This window comes from Nerophis lumbriciformis, linkage group LG13, assembly GCF_033978685.3.
Source record: "Nerophis lumbriciformis linkage group LG13, RoL_Nlum_v2.1, whole genome shotgun sequence".
Classification (NCBI taxonomy): domain Eukaryota; kingdom Metazoa; phylum Chordata; class Actinopteri; order Syngnathiformes; family Syngnathidae; genus Nerophis; species Nerophis lumbriciformis.
Genome location: NC_084560.2, coordinates 47830678 through 47854629, shown reverse-complemented (window position 1 = coordinate 47854629; position 23952 = coordinate 47830678). Strand labels below are relative to the sequence as shown.

Here is a 23952-nt window from a genome sequence, read left to right as displayed (position 1 = left end):
CTACATTCTCCTGACGTACGACTTTTTTATGATAAGATTGTTCTCGTAACCTTACGACTTTTCTCATAACTTTTTTCTTGCATGTTTACAAGAATAAAGTCGTAACAGCTCTTGTCACGCTACAATTTTTTTAAACAGATTTTCTTGTGCGATTACGACTTTTTAGCGACATTCTTGTAAATGAATGACGATAACGACTCTCTCCTATTATTGATTTTTCTACTAATATTACTCTTTTCTGGTAACATTACCACTTTTTCCCTTGTAACATCACAACTTGTTTTCTTGTAAGCACACATCCATACGATTTTTCTAACGTTATGACATTGCTCGTATAACCTTGTCTTTTTTTCTCGTAACCTTACGACTAATGTTGCGATTTCATTTGCTTGAATTGTTATTTGCTGTCTTTTTTCTCGTAACCTTGTAACTTTATTCAACTAATCTTTTGACTTTTTTCTCATCGCATTACAGCGATTACCCGTAATCTTAGGACGGATTTCATGTAACGTTACCACTTTTTACTCTAAGAACCTTTTCATTTTTATGTAACAGGACTTATTTTCTCCGCGACTTTAAAACCGTTTTCCCGAAATACAACTTCTCACGTAAACATTTTTTCTTGTAACTTTACAACATTTTGTATTAACCTTCGAACTTTCTCTTGTGTTATGAAGATATTCTTAAAACAAGTTCTTGTTAGCACCCAATCCCTTTCTTTCTCATGGCAGAGGTATGGTTTCTCATGGCAGAGGTATGGGTTCTCATGACAGAGGTATGGGTTCTCATGGCAGAGGTATGGTTTCTCATGGCAAAGGTATGGTTTCTCATGGCAGAGGTATGGTTTCTCATGGCAGAGGTATGGTTTCTCATGGCAGAGGTATGGTTTCTCATCGCAGAGGTATGGTTTCTCATGGCAGAGGTATGGGTTCTCATGGCAGAGGTATGGGTTCTCATGGCAGAGGTATGGGTTCTCATGGCAGAGGTATGGGTTCTCATGGCAGAGGTATGGGTTCAATTCCCGGCCAGAGTTGAATTTTCTTTCATAGTACGAACTCATCCTGGCACATTACGACTTGATGTTTGTTATTTCCAGCAACGTTATGACTTAAAACAAAAAAATGTTGACATTAAAACATTTCTTTGTAAGTTTGTGGTCATGTGATGTCCTTACGATCACGCAGTTGTGTGAATACGTGTTTGACTACACGTGGCACTACATCAACCAAATGCTGTTTTGGGCTGATTAGTGGTCTCTTGACGTAGAAGCTACATATAATACATGGATGGTGAAGTAGAAGCTACATTTAATACATGGATGGTGAAGTAGAAGGTCCATTTGGGAGGCGTGGACGTGTCCGCTGCCGTGCTTGTGGAGTGCGTAACGTCGGAGGTGATTATGCTATCTTTGCAAAGGGCATGTGCTCCCAGAGTTCAATGCAAACAGCCTGCAGCCAAAGCAGCTAATTGAACTATTTGATGTGCGGGGCGCCACTTTGAAGACATCATTCCGCGCCGACGCTTCGCCTGTGATCTGGCCATTAAAAGGAAAAACGGTCGGTGGAGACGGAGAGGAAGGAGGCGGCGGCGGCGATGTCGTGCTGGCGACCGTATCGCTGCCCCAGCGCCTGTGAATAGCGGCGGGCTGTGATAAACAACAGGCGGCACTCAAACAGCGGTCAGGCCCGTGGCACGCCGTGGCTGCGAGGTGACAAAGCCCCACCTTGTTTTGTTGCCCATCCGCCTGCCCTCCCCCTTCCCCCCCGCGTCATGGCCCGACTCCAACAATGGCTGGGCTCTCTCCTGTCACGCACACACACACACACACACACACACACACACACACACACACACACACACACACACACACACACACACACACAGAAGCACACACACAGAAGCACACACACAGAGAGAGAGAGAGATGTGAGAAATGATAGGCTGGCGAGTAGAGGCCAGCTAATAGCAGGCCGTGCGTGCGCCTGCCGACATGCCCGTGGGCCGCGGCTGTTAAATTGTATCCAATTACCAAGCTTGCGACGATACCAAGGAGCGGAGGTGGGGCCAAGGCGGGTGAGCGGGGGGGGGGAATAATAATTCTTCCCGCATGACGGGGAAATTCTCTTATTTCCTCGTCTCCAGCGGTGCGGGTCTTGAAATGTTTAAGCGTGTGTTTGGGCTCCTTTTGTTTTGGCTACAGGGCCAAGCTGCAAGTCAGGTTTGACGCTTTCTTTCATCCAAATCCTGTTCATACGAGGCGTAGAGCAACAACGGCCAGCAGGGCGCGGCCTCTAATGATCATTATTTGTCATTTCAAAGCGACACTTGATGCATTAAAACCTCAGTAATAAACGCTCAAATGCATCTTTTTCTGTCACTTGCTTGGAACATTACAACTTTCTCCCACAATCTTACCATACTTTTTTTTGCACAACAGTACAACTTTGTACTCTAACCACAACCTTTCGCATAACGGAACTTTTTCTCATAACTTTAAAACTTTTTTCTCATAAAAGTACGACTTTCGGAACTTCTCTTAAAACGTAATCTTTTTCTTGGAACTGTTTTCTCATATGGAGCTTTAAAGTTAAAGTACCACTGATAGTCTCACACACACACTAGGTGTGGTGAAATTTGTCCTCTGCATTTGACCCATCCCCTTGTCCACCCCCTGGGAGGAGAGGGGAGCAGTGAGCAGCAGCGGTGGCCGCGCCCGGGAATCATTTTTGGTGATTTAACCCCTAATTCCAAGCCTTGATGCTGAGTGCCAAGCAGGCTCCCATTTTTATAGTCTTTGGTATGACTCGGCCGGGGTTTGAACTCACAACCTACCCATCTCAGGGCGGACACTCTAACCACTAGGCCACTGAGCAGGTTAGAGTAAAACAAAAATCACAACTTTTCTTACAAAATGATGACTTTTTTTTATCACATCTGTACAACTTTCTCGTAACTTGCTAACCTCTTCTAACCTTTTTTTTTTTTTCCTGAACCTTACAATTAATTTTGTCCTAACACTGAGACGTATTTGACTTATCGTAACACTGACTCCTTTTTTCTCCTAATTGTATGACATTAAAACAAAACAACGTTTTTCTTTCAACGTTACACACTTTTCTCAAGTACTTTTCTCAAAACCTTCCGACTTTTGGTATACTTTTTTCTTCGAACCATACGACTTTTTCGTTGAAACATTTTTTTGGGTAACTGTAAGACTTTTTCTCCTAGCAATATTCCTTTTGAATCATAATGTTACCACATAAAAAAAAGATGGCATCTTTTTCCTGCAACATTTTCTCGAAAGAAGCTAGTAAGCTTACATGTTTTTTTTCAACCGTAACAGTTTTTCCTCATATTTATTAACCCTAACATTTACTATTCTTGTCACGACAACATTTTTTCCATAACGTTGTGAGTTTATTTGCGTAACTTTACAACTTTTTTCAAGCTGATGCAGTTTAAGTACTGTATATTCTCCTAACATTCCCATCGTTTTTTGTGTCATTACAGAACTTTTCTTCTTGTTACGTTACCAGTTTTTGCCTATGACCTGACAAGGACTTTCATATTTTTGGGGGCTTGGGCGAGACTATAAATGAGGAAACTTAAAGGGGAACATTATCACAATTTCAGAAGGGTTAAAACCATTAAAAATCAGTTCCCAGTGGCTTATTTTATTTTTCGAAGTTTTTTTCAAAATTTTACCCATCACGCAATATCCCTAAAAAAAGCTTCAAAGTGCCTGATTTTAACCATCGTTATATACACCCGTCCATTTTCCTGTGACGTCACATAGTGAAGCCAACACAAACAAACATGGCGCATAGAACTGCAAGCTATAGCGACATTAGCTCGGATTCAGACTCGGATTTCAGCGGCTTAAGCGATTCAACAGATTTTGCGTGTATTGAAACGGATGGTTGTAGTGTGGAGGCAGGTAGCGAAAACCAAATTGAAGAAGAAACTGAAGCTATTGAGCCATATCGGTTTGAACCGTATGCAAGCGAAACCCACGAAAACGACACGACAGCCAGCGACACGGGAGAAAGCGAGGACGAATTCGGCGATGGCCTTCTAACCAACGATTGGTATGTGTTTGTTTGGCATTAAAGGAAACTAACAACTATGAACTAGGTTTACAGCATATGAAATACATTTGGCAACAACATGCACTTTGAGAGTGCAGACAGCCCAATTTTCATCAATTAATATATTCTGTAGACATACCCTCATCCGCTCTCTTTTCCTGAAAGCTGATCTGTCCAGTTTTGGAGTTGATGTCAGCAGGCAAGAGAAGCTAGGGTCGATATTCTTCTCTTGATCATCTTCGGTGGAACAAACTGCCGCCATTGCTTGCCGTGCTAGCGAGGTCCTTTGTCCCTGAATTGCTCACACACTCCGGCAGATTCAATGGGGGTCTGGCGGCAGATTTCTTTGACTTTATGGTTGGAAATGCATCTGCTTTGAGTGTCGCAGGATACCCACACATTCTTGTCATCTCTGTCGTAGCATAGCTTTCGTGGGTAAAGTGTGCGGAACAAACGTCCAATTTCTTGCCACTTTGGCATCTTTGGGCCACTGGTGCAACTTGAATCCGTCCCTGTTGGTGTTGTTACACCCTCCGACAACACACCGACGAGGCATGATGTCTCCAAGGTACGGAAAACAGTCGAAAAAACGGAAAATAACAGAGCTGATTTGACTCGGTGTTTGAGAAAACGGCGGATTGCTTCCCGATGTGACGTCACAACGCTCCGAAAGCGAATATTAGAAAGGCGTTTAATTCGCCAAAATTCACCCATTTAGAGTTGGGAAATGGGTTAAAAAAATATATGGTCTTTTTTCTGCAACATGAAGGTATATATTGACGCTTACATAGGTCTGCTGATAATGTTCCCCTTTAAGGTTTTCTGGAGGATATGACGCACAATCTGATTGTGACTACAAGCCGTCATTCAAAACCACCACTTGGCACATATTCAAACACAGTAAACAAACAATAAAAACAACAACTAATAATAATTCCAGTATTTTTTATAAAATGAATATAAATGCTATTCACTCGTGATAAACTAGCCAATCCTTGTAGCTGCATGACTTGTAGACTGTTCAATGACAGTTAACGTTTTGATGGTAGGGTTTTCCAAGTTAGTATTATTCTTGAAAAAAACAATTACCGTATTTTTCGGACTATAAGTCGCAGTTTTTTTTCATAGTTTGGCCGGGCTCCAGTGCGACTTATATATGTTTTTTTCCTTCTTTATTATGCATTTTCGGCAGGTGCGACTTATACTCCGAAAAATACAGTACTTTTGTTTGCTTATTTTTCATGGTCTGCATGTCAATCATCACAAACAACAGCTACAATTCTCCTGAGGGGGGGGGGGTTACCCACATATGCGGTCCTCTCCAAGGTTTCTCATAGTCATTCACATCGACGTCCCACTGGGGTGAGTTTTTCCTTGCCCTTATGTGGGCTCTGTACCGAGGATGTGGTTGTGGCTTGTGCAGCCCTTTGAGACACTTGTGATTTAGGGCTATATAAATAAACATTGATTGATTGATTGATAATTATCCTTCAACTCATATTGTGTATTTATAGTTTGTTGAATGTGGTAGTTTTCTTAAAATGTGATTATTAATAATAATAATACATTGAATATGATAAATATTAATACAAAAAAACAGACATTTGTTTACATAAATAAAAACTCATTAGAAGACTCTCAGGCTCCTTTTCTTTTGTTATGGCCAGCAATAACATTCAGAAATAAATACATTTTATTATTTGGTAGAACATTTTTTGTTGCGATTTTTTTTCCGCCTCTGAGTCTTATTATATAGCTACACAAATTTAGTTGAAATTAAAATTAGCTTGATTAACATGTATAATGTGTTTTTCTTTGGTCAATGGTATTTCATTAGATGCCATCACACATACTTGCCAACCTTGAGACCTCCGATTTCGGGAGGTGGGGGGTGGGGGGCGTGGTCGGGGTGGGGCGGGGGGCGTGGTTAAGATATATATATATATATATACATATATATATATATATATAAGAAATACTTGACTTTCAGTGAATTCTAGCTATATATATATATATATATATATACATATATATTTTTTATATATATACATATATATTTTATTATATATATATATATATATATATATATATATATATATATATATATATATATATATATATATATATACACATAAATAAAAGAAATACTTGAATTTCAGTGTTCATTTATTTACACATATACACACACAACACTCATCTACTCATTGTTGAGTTAAGGGTTGAATTGTCCATCCTTGTTCTATTCTCTGTCACTATTTCAGAACACACACATTATACAAATATACATTATAAAATCAATAAGAAAACGGGAGCTCTAATTTGGGAGTCTGAATTAGGATCAGAAGTTCCTATATAAACATTGCGCACTCACGTCGCCTTTTTGTATTGATTACTGCAGCTGTGCACTGGATTCATTCACAAATACAAACTACAACTCACAAACACTTTAGAGTTAGGCTCCACCATCAGAATGTGTACTTAAACTTATAAAGATCACATGGATATTATTCAGTGAGTTGATTCACCAAAACTAACCTGTTATACAGGAGGAAAAAGCACACAGGACGTTTCAATTGTTCACAGACTGGTCGCGCTCATCAGAATGACAAGACACTTCCGGTCTGCAGGTGATAGCATTCAATTGGGAAGAAACGCCCTACTGCCCCCTACTGACCAATGTGAATACTGATAAATGTGGAATGACAGCTCCAAAAACGAATTCAAACCACAAAATAAAATAAATAAATCAACACAAAAATGTGACATTATGGGTGGGTCACATGTGCATGTACAACAGGCTGTCAACACGTCACTCAGGTTTGCATGGAGCTGGAGGGGGCGTGGCCTCCAGCTGCGCCTGAATTTCGGGAGATTTTCGGGAGAAAATTTGTCCCGGGAAGTTTTCGGGAGAGGTGCTGAATTTCGGGAGTCTCCCGGAAAATCCGGGAGGGTTGGCAAGTATGTCATCACAGCATGTTAAACTCTTTGGAATGTCGTTTTGTTTTGGCGGGGAAAGTCACTCTAAACAAATACAAAAGTAGTTTAATGCGTTCTAATTTAGAGATGGTTGTCTTCCATTTTGAAGGTAGTTTGCTGCTGCAACACCCGCATGCACGCTTGAGCAGACTTTGCAAAGCAAGCGTCAGCGTGCAGGAGAAATAAACACACCCAGGCGCTGCTTTGTTAGGAGACGTCTCTGCTGCTCATTTATTTGATGGAGTGCAAGTCAAGTCAAACCAGCCACGCTGCCAAAAATAAGGGAAGGGATGCGAGTCTGTGTGTGTGTGTGTGTGTGTGTGTGTGTGTGTGTGTGTGTGTGTGTGTGTGTGTGTGTGTGTGTGTGTAAGATGGTGGCAAAGCTGCGTTAAAGTGCTAACTCAGAGTCGCACTGTGGTGTCACTGACACCCGCAGGGAAAGTTGAACAGCAAGGGGGGGGGGGGGGGGTGAAAAGGGGGTCAAGTGTCGGGTCATTAGTTCAACTCGTCAAGCGAGGCCACTGACAGCGGTCACTTGGCGCAAGCTGCTGAAAAAATTGTAAACAAGAAGAGGAGGGCGAAGAAACGTGGCCAGGCTGAATAGAAACGGAAGGCATGATGCTGCCAATCACACCTGATGACAATCACACCTGCTGCCAATCACACCTGCTGCCAATCACACCTGATGTCAATCACACCTGCTGACAGGATCAACTGTTGCTAAGCAGCCTTAGTTAGTTAGCTCTGAGACATCACTTAGTTACCTGTTTGGACCTTCGGAAAAGGGACAAAAGTGTGTGTGAAAAATATTGTTGTTGTTCATAAGACTGAGCAGCAGGGCGGGACCATATCAGGAAATGTACAACGTTGTTATAAATACAGTTTATCAAAAACTACAAGTACAGCAAGAAAACTAAATAACCTTTCAAAAACAACATACTTGCCAACCCTCTGGAATTTTCCGGGAGACTCCCGAAATTCAGCGCCTCTCCCGAAAACCTCCCGGGACAAATATTCTCCCGAAAATCTCCCGATTTTCAGCCGGAGCTGGAGGCCACGCCCCCTCCAGCTCCATGCGGACCTGAGTGAGGACAGCCCTTTTTCATGACGGGAGGACTACAAAGTGACAAGAACTAAATCATCCAGACTAGATAAATTGTATTATTATGTTTATCTTAGCTAAAAATAAATATATTTATTAATAAATAAAAAAAAAAAAAAAAAAAAAAAATGTTTTACTATATTTTGCTAAAAACATCAAAATTAATTGTATTTTTATTTGTATTTTTTCTGACTCCTTTTTACATCCAGCCATTAGAATTATACATTAAAATAAACATATTTGAAATAATTAATTTTAAATTATCATAATAATTCATTTAAAATGATCATATTTAATTATTAAAATAATTGCTTGTTTATCAACAACTTTAGCATTTTATTCATTACATTTTGAAGCTCTCAGAAGCCAAGTTATGTTATATTCCTTAATATTTATTTATGCAAGTTTGAAGTATCAATTATCTAAACACAGTTTTATTTACATATTTTCAAGATGTAGAGATATATATATATATATATATATATATATATATATATATATATATACACACACAGGTAAAAGCCAGTAAATTAGAATATTTTGAAAAACTTGATTTATTTCAGTAATTGCATTCAAAAGGTGTAACTTGTACATGGCTTTTACCTGTATATGTTTTTTTCCTTCTTTATTATGCATTTTCGGCCGGTGCGACTTATACTCTGGAGCGACGTATAATCCGAAAAATATGTTACTTTCCGTTTAACTGGATAAACCTTGTCAAATGATATGAAACTTAAAGATTATTATCAAAGCTTAGGTCAAGATGATTGCATAAATAAATACTAATCAAAATATACAGCAAAAGAAGGTACTCATAAAAACGGATGAAAAATACATTCAATTACACAGTGCTAAAATATGTTTCTTAAACTGTCAAAAAAATAAATAAAGTGCAAATGAAAAAACATTTTTACCACTTTAATTTTTGTGCTTAAGAAATGTTTCTATGATTAGCTGCAAACTTCTTCTGTTTGTTTGATATTGTCATTACTGCCATAAGTGGTGGAAAAGTGTATTACAACTGAGGTCTGCAGCGGCCCATATGGGCCACAGCTGAGAAGCACATCTTTTTAGCCCTATGGTTAAGAAACACTGATGTAGACCACAAGGAAGTGTTTTAAATGTAAAAAAAAAATCATAATATGTCTTCTTTAAGTGACACATTTTGCCTTTATTACATCAGCGGATATCTCCTTTTTATGGTAGAAGTTTATCCGAAGACTTCTGCACAAGTCCGGGTTGAGGGTTGTAGTCCAAAAATGTTCCTTCTTTTTCTCTATCGTCATGTTGTGGGAGAATTTTGACGTGCCGAAGCCCTAAATAGGAGCGCCCATGCTAGGCACATTTTGAAAGGACATTCAGAAAGCAGCTTGATGATAGTCTTTAAAACTTCACTATTCTTCATTTATTTTAAATTGCCTTTCAAATGTCTATTCTTGCTGTTGGCTTTTATCAAATACATTTCCCCCAAAAATGCGACTTATACTCCAGTGCGACTTATATATGTTTTTTTCCTTCTTTATTATGCATTTTCGGCCGGTGCGACTTATACTCCAGAGCGACTTATACTCAGAAAAATACGGTACTTAGTGATTAATCACGCTTTGAAGCACAATGGAGTGCACTACTTGCTCGCAACCAGCAGAGGCGCTGTTGATGAGGAAGAAGAAGATGTGAGCTCTGGAAAATGAAGCTCCATAGAGTTCAGAATCATTCTTAGTTATTGATGGTTCATTTTCTCTTCATTAATGGTGTACATAAGAGACACAAAAATGTGTTCTTTTGTCAGACAGCGACAATACTGCAAAAGGCAGAAAGAAATACTGTCCACTGCAAACGTCTTCCTTGAGAAGAAGAGTCGGAAAGTTCCGGCACACACATTAAAAAACAAAAAAAAGGCTGCTTTTCTCCTGGTCTCCTGCAGCGAGGTGAAAAGGTAATTGCTCTGAATGCTAAACTAGCACCTTGTTATGATTGCCTTTCAGCGCTTCTTTTCTTCCTCTCTCCCTCCTCCTCCTCCTCCATCTTGGTGGTCTGCCAAAAGTGCAGATTGAAGGAGTCGAGGGTGCAGTGATGAGGAATGTTTTAAGACCTTGGGGATGCTTTTTAAACAGGCGGAGGATCTTTAGCGTAGCATTGCAGCCCTGCTCAGTATGTGCGTGTGCGCGTCTTTAGGATATGAAATAGTAAAGGATGGGGATTAATAATGGAAGCTGACAGCTCATCTCCGGCTTCTATCTGCCTGACTTTCCCCACAATCTTCCTCACCGCCCTGCTTTCTAATCCGCCGCATTTCTCTTTGTCAGCCTTCGCCGTCCTTTGTCTCGCCCTCAGGGCCCTCGCTCTTTCAGGGTCATGTGCGGCGCGTAGAAGAGCGTGTTGCCGTTGTCCTCCTCCTCCTCGTCGTCGCTCAGCTCCACCAGGTCAGCTTGGGTGTAGCGCACGGTGCCCGCGTGGTACTCCCCGATGTGGGTCCTGTCGCACAGCCGCGACTGCAAGGCCAGCTGGGGTACACAAAGTTCACAACAATTGTCTCTTTTTTGAAACAGCCCACATAGTACCGACTCAGCGCTATTCAACGTGGCCGAGCACTTGAAAAACTCAACAAGATGTCAACTCATTCCTTTACTCCTCAGTAAAGAGACACATTTTATCCAAGGGGAGATTGAGGGCAGAAAGAACGGCGATGACTATGAAGTAGACATGCTAACAAACAACAGCAACGCAGGAGCACGTATTTATTTCTCACTTAGGGTGGCAAGGAGATCAATTTGATCTGAGAGGAAAAAGATCAAGTTGTAGTCTAATGGATCAGTCAGAACAAGAGAGAGTGTATTAACTTTTAAGTAAGGAGATACATTTCATCCAAGGGGAGACTGTGGGCAGGACGAAAACGAACTGCACGTTTGTGTACAGCTTGTGGGAAAACAGGATTTTAGTCGTTGCAGCAATAACAAACAAGGTTCGTCCGCGTTTTCTTCTCAGCATGTGGTGGGAAGAGGATGCATTTTATCCAGGATGAGACTGAGGGCAGCAAAAAAAAAATTGAATGGAACACATCAGTCGGAACAAGAGATATTAAAAAATTAAGGAGAGCGAGCGTCTCCTGTATTTACTTCTCAGTAAAGAGAAAAATTCTATCCAAGAGGAGACTGAGGGCACCAAGAAAATGGACTGCATTTATTATGTCTTACAACCAGACATGCCAATAAGCAACAACATTGGAGAAGACTGAGGCTTTCCTGTATTTACTTTTCAGAATTTTACCAAATTTTTATCCAAGCTAAGACTGAGGGCAACAAAAAAAACGGACTGTAAGTTTGTAAGAGAAGCGGACCTTTTTAGTTGCAGCAAAGATTCACCTGCATTTACTTCCCAGCATGTGGTGGTAAGAGGATGAATTTGATCCAAGATGAGATTGAGGGCAGCAAAACAAATTTGAATGGAACACATCAGTCGGAACAAGAGATATTAAAAAATTAAGGAGAGCGAGCGTCTCCTGTATTTACTTCTCAGTAAAGAGACACATTATATCCAAGAGGAGACTAAGGGAGGCAGAACAACTAACTGCATGTTAGTGTATAAATTATAGGATAATAGGATTTTAGTACTTGTCGCAATGGCGAATGAGGTTTGCCCAGATTTACTTCTCATCATGTGGTGGTAAGAGAATGGATTTTATCCAAGATGAGACTGAGGGCAGTAAAAAAAAAATTGTTGAATTGAACCCATCGGTTGGAAAAAGGGATATCAAAGAATTGAGAAGAGTGAGGGTCTCCTGTATTTACTCCTTGGTAAGGAGACACATTATATCCAAGAGGAGACTGAGGGCAGCAAGAAAATGGACAGCACAATCATGTATAGCTTGTAAGAGAATAGGATTTTGGAGTTGCGGAAAGGGGGAACGAGGTTAGCTTGCATTTAGTCCCCAGCATTTTGTGGTAAGAATATTAATTTGATCCAGGATGAGACTGAGGGCAGCAAAAAAACAAGTTGAATTGAACACATCAGTCACAACAAGACATATTAAACAATCAAGGACTTTTAACTTTTTAACTGAACTAAGGGAGGCAGAAAAACCAAATGCATTTTAGTGTATAAAAAAACTGGAGAATACAATTTTAGTAGTTGTTGTAATGAGGAATGAGGTTTGCCCGCATTTAATTCTCAGCATGTGGTGGTAAGAGAATTAATTTTATCCAAGATGAGACTGAGGACAGCAAAACAATAGTTAAATTGAACCCATCGGTTGGAACAAAAGATATCAAAGAATTGAGAAGAGCGAGGGTCTCCTGCGTTTACTCCTCGGAAAGCAGACACATTTTATCCAAGAGGAGACTGAGGGCAGCAAAAAAAACAGGCAACAAATTCATGTAAAGCTTGTAGGATAATAGGATTTTTGGAGTTGCAGAAATGGTGAACGAGGTTTGCCTGCATTTACTCCCCAGAGGATGAATATTATCCAGGATGATACTGAGGGCAGCAAAAAAAAATTAAAAGTTTGCAAATCTTTTCAAGCCATATTCAGTTGAATATGCTACAAAGACAACATATTTGATGTTCAAACCGATAAACATTTTTTTTTTGCAAATAATCATTAACTTTAGAATTTGATGGCAGCAACACGTGACAAAGAAGTTGGGAAAGGTGGCAATAAATACTGATAAAGTTGAGGAATGCTCATCAAACACTTATTTGGAACATCCCACAGGTGTGCAGGCTAATTGGGAACAGGTGGGTGCCATGATTGGGTATAAAAACAGCTTCCCAAAAAATGCTCAGTCTTTCACAAGAAAGGATGGGGCGAGGTACACCCCTTTGTCCACAACTGTGTGAGCAAATTGTTGAACAGTTTAAGAACAACGTTTCTCAAAGTGCAATTGCAAGACATTTAGGGATTTCAACATCTACGCTCCATAATATCATCAAAAGGTTCAGAGAATGTGGAGAAATCACTCCACGTAAGCGGCATGGCCGGAAACCAACATTGAATGACCGTGACCTTCCATCCCTCAGACGGCACTGTATCAAAAACCGACATCAATCTCTAAAGGATATCACCACATGGGCTCAGGAACACTTCAGAAAACCACTGTCACTAAATACAGTTGGTTGCTACATCTGTAAGTGCAAGTTAAAGCTCTACTATGCAAAGCCAAAGCCATTTATCAACAACACCCAAAAACGCCGCCGGCTTCTCTGGGCCCGAGATCATCTAAGATGGACTCATGCAAAGTGGAAAAGTGTTCTGTGGTCTGACGAGTCCACATTTCAAATTGTTTTTGGAAATATTCCACATCGTGTCATCCGGACCAAAGGGGAAGTGAACCATCCAGACTGTTATCGACACAAAGTGTAAAAGGCAGCATCTGTGATGGTATGGGGGTGCATTAGTGCCCAAGGCATGGGTAACTTACACATCTGTGAAGGCACCATTAATGCTGAAAGGTACATACAGGTTTTGGAACAACATATGCTGCCATCTAAGCGCCGTCTTTTTCATGGACGCCCCTGCTTATTTCAGCAAGACAATGCCAAGCCACATTCAGCACGTGTTACAACAGCGTGGCTTCGTACAAAAAGAGTGCGGGTACTTTCCTGGCCCGCCTGCAGTCCGGACCTGTCTCCCATCGAAAATGTGTGGCGCATTATGAAGTGTAAAATACGACAGCGGAGACCCCCGGACTGTTGAACGACTGAAGCTCTACATAAGTGAAGTGTGAATTACATTTATATAGCGCATTTTCTCAAGTGACTCAAATCACTTTACATAGTGAAAGCCAATATCTAAGTTACATTTAAAGCAGTGTGGTGGCACTGGGAGCAGGTGGGTAAAGTGTCTTGCCCAAGGACACAACGGCAGTGACTAGGATGGTGGAAGCAGGGATCGAACCTGGAACCCTCAAGTTGATGGCACGGCCGCTCTACCAACCGAGCTATACCGCCCCAAAACAAGAATGGGAAAGAATTCCACTTTCAAAGCTTCAACAATTAGTTTCCTCAGTTCCCAATCGTTTATTGAGTGTTGTTAAAAGGAAAGGCCATGTAACACAGTGGTGAACATGCCCTTTCCCAACTACTTTGTCACGTGTTGCAGCCATGAAATTCTAAGTTAATGATTATTTGCAAAAAAATAAAAAATAAAGTTTATGAGTTTGAACCTCAAATATGTTGTCTTTGTAGCATATTCAACTGAATATGGCTTGAAAAGGATTTGCAAATCATTGTATTCCGTTTATATTTACATCTAACACAATTTCCCAACTCATATGGACACGGGGTTTGCAGTTGAAATGTGTAGCAGCTTTTAAAGGATGAACAGAATAAAGTCTGCCACCTTTGGCTTTCCTCCAGCTAGAAGACGCTGACAGAAGGTCCAAAGTGGTGACTACTCATTAGACTGCTGATGGCCGATGATTAGTTGTCCAATACTTTATGATTGGATTGGAAAGGAGCCACTTGATGGTTTTATACACGACGGCCAACGATAACATCCATTCTTTTGGTGCTGGTGGAGTGGAGTGGAGTGGGGGGGTTGGACCAAAAACAAGACTGAGTGTGATAAAGAATGTACGATCATTCTAGACAGACCATTATTTTGAAAGGGGAACTGCACTTTTTTAGAATTTCGCCCATCATCAACAATCCTTATGAGAGACAAGAACACATCTTTTAATAATCGTCTCGTTCTCGGTGGCTAATAATGCAGCTAATGGGAGTCATCTTTTATGCCTCTAAATCACTCTAAAAATGCATCCAAAAACTGCCAAAAAATACTATTAAGCTGTTTAATTACCAAGCTGTAGCAACATTGTTATGTTAAGAGCTAACTGAGGAACTATTTTCTTAGCGTAGTAACGCCTGGCCTCAAACTGCTATGCCATTAGCAAGAGGTAAGCTAGCTAGCAGCTGAACGACTATAGAGTGTGTGATAGTTCATGCTCGACTATCAATCATGTGTTGTACAAGGTTGTGGTCATAAAAGGTCCAAAAGTTGGTCAATTGACAAATTCCACTGGTTACCAACTAGTCACACTAACTGAAGCTAAGGATTCTGGCTCTCACCTTGGACCCGGTGACTTCACTCCAAAGACTTAGCAAGATTAAAGATTGTTCTTAACATTTTTTACCCGGGGACTATTCGGAATTTACCAGCTCAACACGGAGTACAAGTCATTTGCTGAAAGGTTCAGTCAGCCCATCGTCAGCATGCCGAGAGCGGACCATATCCCTCCAGACTTCGACCCCCACCAGTTCGCATACCGGGCGAACAGGTCCACAGAGGACGCCATCGCTGTTGCTCTCCACTCTGCTCTGAAGCACCTGGAGCAGCAGCAGAGCTACGTCCGGATGCTCTCTGTGGATTATAGCTCTGCCTTCAATACAATAATCCCGGACAGACTCTGCAATAAACTGGACACTCTTGGCCTCCCCCCTCTCACAAACGCCTGGATAAGGGACTTCCTAACGGACCGACCCCAGAATGTGAGACTTGGCCCGCACCACTCATCCTCCCGCACGCTGAGCATCGGCTCCCCACAGGGCTGTGTGCTGAGCCCCCTCCTCTACTGCCTTTACACCCATGACTGCAGTCCGGCCCACAGTGACAACCTTACCGTCAAGTTCGCCGACGATACCACAGTGGTCGGGCTCATCTCCAGGGGTGACGAGGCTGTCTACAGGGAAGAGGTCCTGAAGCTGACGGCCTGGTCTTCGAAGAACAACCTCGCTCTCAACACCAGCAAGACCAGAGAGATCATCGTTGACTTCAGGAGGAGCAGCACCGACCCTGCCCCCCTCTACATCAACGGCGAGCGTGTAGAGAGGGTCCACACCTTCAGGTACCTTGGAGTCCACATCTCTAATGACTTTTCCTGGACAGTCAACACCACATCAATCATCAAGAAGGCTCAGCAGCGGCTACATTTCCTGAGAGTCCTCGGGAAGTACAACCTGAAGCCTGACCTGCTGCTGACCTTCTACCGCTCGTCCGTCGAGAGCCTGCTGACCTACTGTATTACAGTATGGTACGGCAGCTGCACTGCAGCAGACAGGGAGAGGCTGCAAAGAGTGGTCAAGACGGCTCAGAAGATCATCGGCCGCCCTCTCCCCTCTCTGACGGACATCTACACCTCCCGCTGCCTCAACAGAGCCAGTGCCATCATCAAGGACAGCACCCACCCTGGCTCTGACCTGTTCCACCTGCTGCCCTCTGGGAAGCGCTACAGGTGCATTAAAACCAAAACAAACAGGCTAAAGAACAGCTTCTTCCCCAGGGCCATAACCATCCTGAACGGACTGCCACATTCATTGCACTTCTATATTTTTTATATTTTTATATATTTACACATTGTTTTTCTAGCATGCACACATTGCACTGTATGGAATGGCCTCAATCTCGTTACCCTGCGTAATGACAATAAAGCTGATTCTGATTCTGATTCTAATTGTTTGTTGTTGTCGAATGAAACTATGACACTGGTGCTAGTTGCTAATGCTAGGACAATGGCTTAATGTTTCACTTTTCCCAGCAATGTTATTCGCTGCCCAGGGACAGGAGAGTTTCACCTGCATCTTTTGTTTGTTGTGCTTGCCCTGACCAGCGCTGGTAAAGTTAGCCTCTCAAGACAGATCTTCCAGTCTGTTAGAAGTAACTTACTGTGAAGGCAGATATGTCTGCCTTGAAACACAGCTGCATTGGTGAAACAATGGCAAGTCCCACAATTAGCCCGGTCCTGAGTCTCTCAGCCCTGAACAATACTCTTTCAACACGTATAACATTATTAACCTCTGATACATCAATGACAATAACTTTCTGTAAGGACCTTTATTTCTGTGTTTCATGGCCAAAGCATGTGTAAGTTTACAACCTCCAGAGAACAAGCTTTGTTTCTTTTGTCAAGAGTTATACATTTGGGTTATTCAAAAGACACATTTCCACTGGTTATCAGGAAGATATGAATGCATTTCCTACCAGGAAGCTTCACCTAATTGTCCACATATAAAAGTAAGGCTGCAACTAACAACTATTTGATCATTCACGAGACATTGAATATCTTAACGATGAGTTGACTAATTAGGTTATGAAGTGTGCACTATTCAGTGGCTCTAATTCAATCATTGACTTTTAAATTCAGCTTGGGAATATTTAAGGTATGTGCTAACCAACAATGAAGATTCATTCTGAAATTCCAAAATAAACTATGTAAACGTTTGCCCATTTAAAAGCAAAGATAAGGATAGTACTGACAAAAACAAAGCACCGTATTTTTCGGACTATATGGCGCACGCGCTGTCGATGCACGAGTCTATTTTCATACAAAAGGCGCACCGTATTATAAGGCGCATTTAAGGGGTCATATTATGACTTTTTTCTACATTTAAAAAAATACTTGTGGTCCACCTAACATGTAATGATGGTTCTTTGGTCCACCTAACATGTAATGGTGGTTCTTTGGTCAACATTTTGCATAGATTATGTTTTACAGACCATCTTCAAACCCCTTTTAGACCGTCTCTTCAGGATGCACCGTTTGGTGGGCGGGTCTTATTTACGTGCCTCCACTTCAACTGTCATCGTTTGATGTAGTTTTTAGCACTCCCATAGCGAGTCTACTGACAGATGAGTTAGAACTGTACCGTACATTTTTGGGACAACAAAACCCCAGATAACATGTCTACTAAAAGGTGCCATTTGGAGTCCACATCATAATAATACCTTTACATTGAAGCACTACGGTAGCCATAATGCTCCGACAAGCCATCAAGCGATGCGGCTTTATAGCTTACCAAAGTCATATTAAAACATTTTGACGGATCTTTGAGCGCCATGTTTAATGTTCTATATTCTCAATGAAACATTGAAGTTTTGGTCTTGCTTGGTAACTGGTACTTGCCACCCTCATTTATTGAACAGGCGTCAACCTGCAGTCCAAAAGTATATTGTACGTGTGACTGCCATCTACTGGTCACACTTATCATTACACCTAGTATCACATAAACCCCGTCAGTAAGCACCACCAAAATGAATAGGTATAAAAGCCGCACCGGGTTATAAGCACACTGTCAATTTTTGAGAAAATGAAAGGATTTTAAGTGTCCGAAAAATACAAATCAATTTGTATGTAAACATAGGACAGTCAAAATAGCAGCAATAAAAACAATATCAAAGCAAGCCAGCTTCCTCAAAAAGAAAATACAATTTTGTGATGATGAGTTTAGGAAGTTTAGTTGGCAACCTTTAAAAAGTTAGTTAAATCTATTTTCACACAACTTTATTTCTCTGTTGTTAGCTAACAAGCTAAGTATCTTACAGATGAGAGTGGAAGACGGCATACTGCAGATGTCCGTCATGTGTCTGCTTTAAATGCTCCCACATCCATGAATTGAGCAAGTTATTAATGCATTTGATGTTTTCAAGCGCAACTATTTTCTCTTCCTGTTGCGGACAGTCACAAGTCGCGCTGACTTGCGCATGTTCAATTCCGTGCAGAAAAATACAGATCATTATCAACAAGTGAATTTGTCGGCGCTAAATATGATTAGCGATTTATGTCCACAATAGTCACGTGTAAATGGATAACATTTATCTAATCTGATCATCATTCGGATTAGAATGTTATTGTTCACATTGACCTGAAAAAAATGATCTGATTATGACGTGCATTTTCATGCATCACACCTTAAATCGGAATACTTTACGTAGACATGCGCAGAACCTAACATACACGGAAAGGTTATGTTAATATTTGTGCTATGGCGCCATCTTCTGGACGAGTTCTCTCCCTGCAGGTGCGGAAAAAGCATTTGACTTCCACTGCTAAACATGGCTTTGGGCATTTCTGCTTGTACGACGATATCACAGTATTTATCATTTTTTCCTTCTGTTCACTACTTTTGTTTTACCTCTCTTTTTGAAATAGAGCTGTTCTGTGCTTTTTATGTTGTGATTATTTACAGATTGCGGCGTGTCTTTATGTTACGACATTCTGTGTACGTGTTTGAGGCCAGCAGTTAGCACTTGGAGTAGCTGTAATGTCGTGAATAAAACAGCTTGTTAAGACGACAACTGGATCCCTTCTTTTATTGTTACATTGACACTCTATACCATACTTTTGGTTTTGCTAGTCTGGTTTAAAGCAACTCAACAGCATATAACGCTACGTCTGTACATGTTGAATGGGGGGAGACAGCAGCAAGACTAATAAATGTAGTCACCGCTCCACCACCAAAGTATAGCTGACATCAAAGAGATGTGCAGTAAGGATAATTCTAACCCGAATTTTGGAAAATGTGTTTTCATGCACTAAAATCTGAATGACTTTCGGCATAAACCACCTGTCTCAATCGGAAATAAATTTCGTTCCGAACGTGTGTGATCGGGTCAGAATATTCTGAATGGCGTGTTTACATGAAGCATTTTTATTCCGGCTTTAATCTGATTAAATGTGTCCATGTGCACATAGCTTGTGTCAACAAGCCGTTGCACCCCTAACTGGAACACTAAATGTAGGGCTGCGCGATACGGCCCAAAACTGATATCCCGATATTATTAGGCCGAATAGCGATATACGATATATGTCCGTATTTTAAACAAAACGTGCAAAGTGTTTACTTTAAACTCAACACCAGATTATTGTTACTACCAGTGTTCTGAAATTCATTTTTAAAAAGTAATTAACTTAAGGTACTCGTTACTTAACCAGAAAAGTAATTTGATTACTAATGCATACCTGCCAACTTTTGAAATCAGAAAAACCTAGTAGCCAGGGTCCAGGGGCCGCAGGCCCCGGTAGGTCCAGGACAAAGTCCTGGTGGGGGGTTCAGGTTCGCCCGCCGACGCAAAATGATTATTAGCATTCAGACAGGTTAAAATGTTGCTAAAACCATCACTTTTCTATCAGTCACAGTGACTTTTCAAAACAAAAATATTACAGCAAAAATCATATGGGTTGATTGACATGTTTATTCTGTAAGCTAACTTCAATAGTTTGAAATTATTTTGACAGTTAATGCCAGTTATCCTGTCAACCTTTCACAAGACTTCAATTTGTTCATTGAAAGTATAAACACTTTTTACAGTAAACAAATGGTAAAACAGTACTAAACAATTCCATTAAAAAAAAAATGGTGTCATTATTAACTTTCTGTCCAAGCTTGTATAATCTACTGCCTTGTTCAATTGTAAAAAATATTCTGTGCCTAAAATTCACATTTCTATCACAATTATCATACTGTAAACATGGTAAGCTAACTTCATTAAAATTAATAGTCCTGTCAATAGCATGGAATTACAATTCAAATGTAGTTTTTTTGTAAGCCTTTCAAAAGAATTCAAAATATGAAAAATGAATGAAAATTAATTGAAGCCATCAGACACTTGAAAAGTGGCACATCACATCTCTAATGTAATCATTTGAACTTTTCAACAGAAATAGCACTGCAAAAATATTAAGGACATACTTCTGTATTTTGGTAGTTATGCTGTCAACATTTAACAAGATTTCTTCAACTTGGACTTGAAAGCATAAATAGTATAAACACTTTTAACAGTATAACAGTACTAAACAATTCCAATAGATAACATTGGTGTCATTACCTTTTTGTTTGCTCAATTATTGCCTCCGTAAATAAAACTTCGGCATTCATCACATCCAAAGAATCTGTTTGGGCGACGAAAAACGTTGAAAGTTTTCCACTTGTATCGCTAGCAACGGCATTAGACTTGTGTTTTTTTGTCCCAACGTGGTCTTTTACATCGCTAATTCCTCCGTGTCCGATCGAAAAATCTTGTCTGCACAAGGTGCAATTCGCGTAGTTTTCACCCTTTTTGGAACGGATCATTATTCCCGGATAGGCTTTTGAATATTCTTCACGGAATGACTGCAGTTTTCTTTTCGGTTTAAGACTCGTTTGCCATTTTTCTCCGGCTGATTCCATGATCGTTCGCTCGTTTGGAAACAATGGCAACTGGTGCCTCGTGCTTGGCAGCGGTGCTATAAATAGCCTCGCGCATGGCATTCGGAATGGCTCGATAGGAAGTTACGGGAAGCAGTGTCGATTGTCATTGTTGTTACGCGATTTCCTGAATAAAACTTAATTTTTTTTTTTTTTTTTAATGAATGAAAAACCGTATTTTTTATCACTGCAACCATAACCCGGAATAGGTTGATGAAAACCGTACTAATTACGGGAAAACCGGAGTAGTTGGCAGGTATGCACATGCTACTATAGTTAGTTGGAGCTTTTCCAATATATGATTCTGCAATACGGGAGGGAACTAAAGTATCTGAAGAAAACGGTTAACCAAGGAGAATGTCCTCGTTTGAGCTGAGGAAAGCAATAAATGGTTGGAGATGGTCTGAGGTCAGCAGCCAGGATTTGGGTCTTTTGAAAATCATTTTGACTGGATCACATTGTAGTAGGATACAATAGTTGGCTGACATTTATATTGGTATCTAACTTGCTTTTAGAGAAACACCAATAACTCTCATCTATCTCGTCAGCGCGTCGACAGTTTTTAAATACTGGCGCTACATGACCGGCTTGAAAAACAAAGGGGACACTTTATTCCCTTTGAAAGAAAAAAGTCACGGTCCAAATCATCGCAAACACGTGGCCGACATTTGGAAGCGAATGTCGGGCCAAGGAGATGGCTTGTGTGGATGTGTGGATGTGAATGGCGGGCCAAGGAGATGGCTTGTGTGGATGTGTGGATGTGAATGTCGGGCCAAGGAGATGGCTTGTGTGGATGCTCTGAACGGCAAAGAGTGTTTGGCAATAGCCTGGAAAGGTTGATGCTATCACTCCCATGCTGCTCATAAATGAAAGACGCTGTTGTTTGGCTTTTAGGGACAAAAACAGAAGAGAGAGCATCCTGAAAAAGAGTCATGAACATTGCTTCTGCCAAGCTCTGACTCGCTTGGGTAGAATTCCTTAAGCGACTCCTGTTGGTATTTGTGCACAAATCTCCTTCGGAAGACAACTTTTTATCAGACTTTTTTGGAGGGAAAAAAAAGGTTCTTATATTTGTGTCAATACTGTCTTTTCACCGCTGTTGGTTGGTTGTTCAGCAGCATTACACAACACATTCAAATGACACTTTGTGGACAGCAAAGATTCATTCTATTTTAGGGTGGACTTTTTGGGTGTGACCATTGCAAAGACTCTGAAAATACTTTTGTACTGCTTTACTTTTGTGACAATCAGCCAGGCCTGAAAGGAGGTTATGAACAAAAGGCATCGAGAAAAAACGACTTTATAAACTACAAACCGAACAAGTGCAACCTACTCACAGTTTGATGGGAATCAGTGGTGTCGTTGTTGTGTAGCCCTGATAAACAACGCCAATCACCAAGAAGAGTCAATAAGAGACAATAATAACTTTCATTTCAGAGCAGTTTTTTTGATCATACCATGTTGACCCGAATATAAGACAATACTTCCTACCATAACATGTTGACCCGACCGAATACAAGATAATACTTTTACAGTATCATTTTGACCCGAATAAAAGACAATACGTTTTACCATACCATATTGACCCGAATATAAGACAATACTTCCTACCATAACATGTTGACCCAAATACAAGATAATACTTTTACAGTATCATTTTGACCCGAATAAAAGACAATACGTTTTACCATACCATATTGACCTGAATATAAGACAATATGTTTTACTATACCATATTGACCTGAATATAAGACAATACTATACCACATTGACCTTAAGACAATACTTCTTACCATACCATATTTAGCCGAATAAAAGAAAGAAAGAGGAAACAATTGTTTTTACCATAACATAGAGACCATACTTTTTATCATACCATATTGACCCGAATATAAGACAATACTTTTTACCATACCATATTGACCTGAAGACAAGACTTCTTACCATACAATTTCGACCTGAATATAAGACAACATTTTTACCGTACCATTTCAACCAGAATGTAAGACAATACTTTTACCGTACCATATTGACCCGAATATAAGACAATACTTTTTACTATACCGTATTGACCCGAATATAAGACAATACTTTTTACCATACCATATTGACCTGAAGACAAGACTTCTTACCATACAACTTTGACCTGAATATAGGACAAAACTTTTACCGTACCATTTTGACCAGAATATAAGATAATCATTTTACTGTACCATATTGACCCGAATATAAGACAATACTTTTTACCATACCATATTGACCTGAAGACAAGACTTCTTACCATACAATTTCGACCTGAATATAAGACAACATTTTTACCGTACCATTTTAACCAGAATGTAAGACAATACTTTTACCGTACCATATTGACCCAAATATAAGATAATACTTTTTACTATGCCGTATTGACCCGAATATAAGACAATACTTTTTACCAGACCATATTGACCTGAAGACAAGACTTCTTACCATACCATAATGATCTGAATATAAGATAACACTTTTCCCCACAACATAGAGACTGGAATATAAGACATTACTTTTTAGGATACCATTTCGACCTCAATATAAAACAAAACTTTTTACTATACCATACTGATCCCAATATAGGACAATACTTTTTTTTACCGTGGCATATTGACCCGTATATAAGACAAAAGTTTTTGCCATACAATTTTTTTTTTGCAAACATATTTTTATTAAGTGCAATTGAGATGCAGTCAACATTTTTCTTTTTTTACCAAACCATATTGACCCTAATATAAGACAATCATTTTTATCATGACATATTGACTTAAAATATGAGAATATACTTATTATCATACCATA

At 40.2% G+C, this 23952-nt stretch overlaps 1 protein-coding gene across 11 annotated transcripts in view; it reads right to left on the bottom strand.

The window, feature by feature from the left end:
- LOC133613275 (cyclic AMP receptor 4) overlaps positions 1–23952 on the bottom strand; it is a 250254-nt gene that overhangs the window by 20754 nt on the left and 205548 nt on the right. For 6 of the 11 annotated variants that reach the window (XM_061970674.2, XM_072914550.1, XM_061970675.2 and 3 more), the window contains one exon: positions 8791–10670. The exons of the other annotated variants lie outside the window; for them this stretch is intronic. In XM_061970674.2, the coding sequence (XP_061826658.2) occupies positions 10497–10670 (174 nt within the window). In that variant the 3' untranslated portion in view covers positions 8791–10496. Of the gene's footprint in view, positions 1–8790; positions 10671–23952 lie in introns of those variants that run through there. 11 annotated transcript variants of the gene reach the window in all.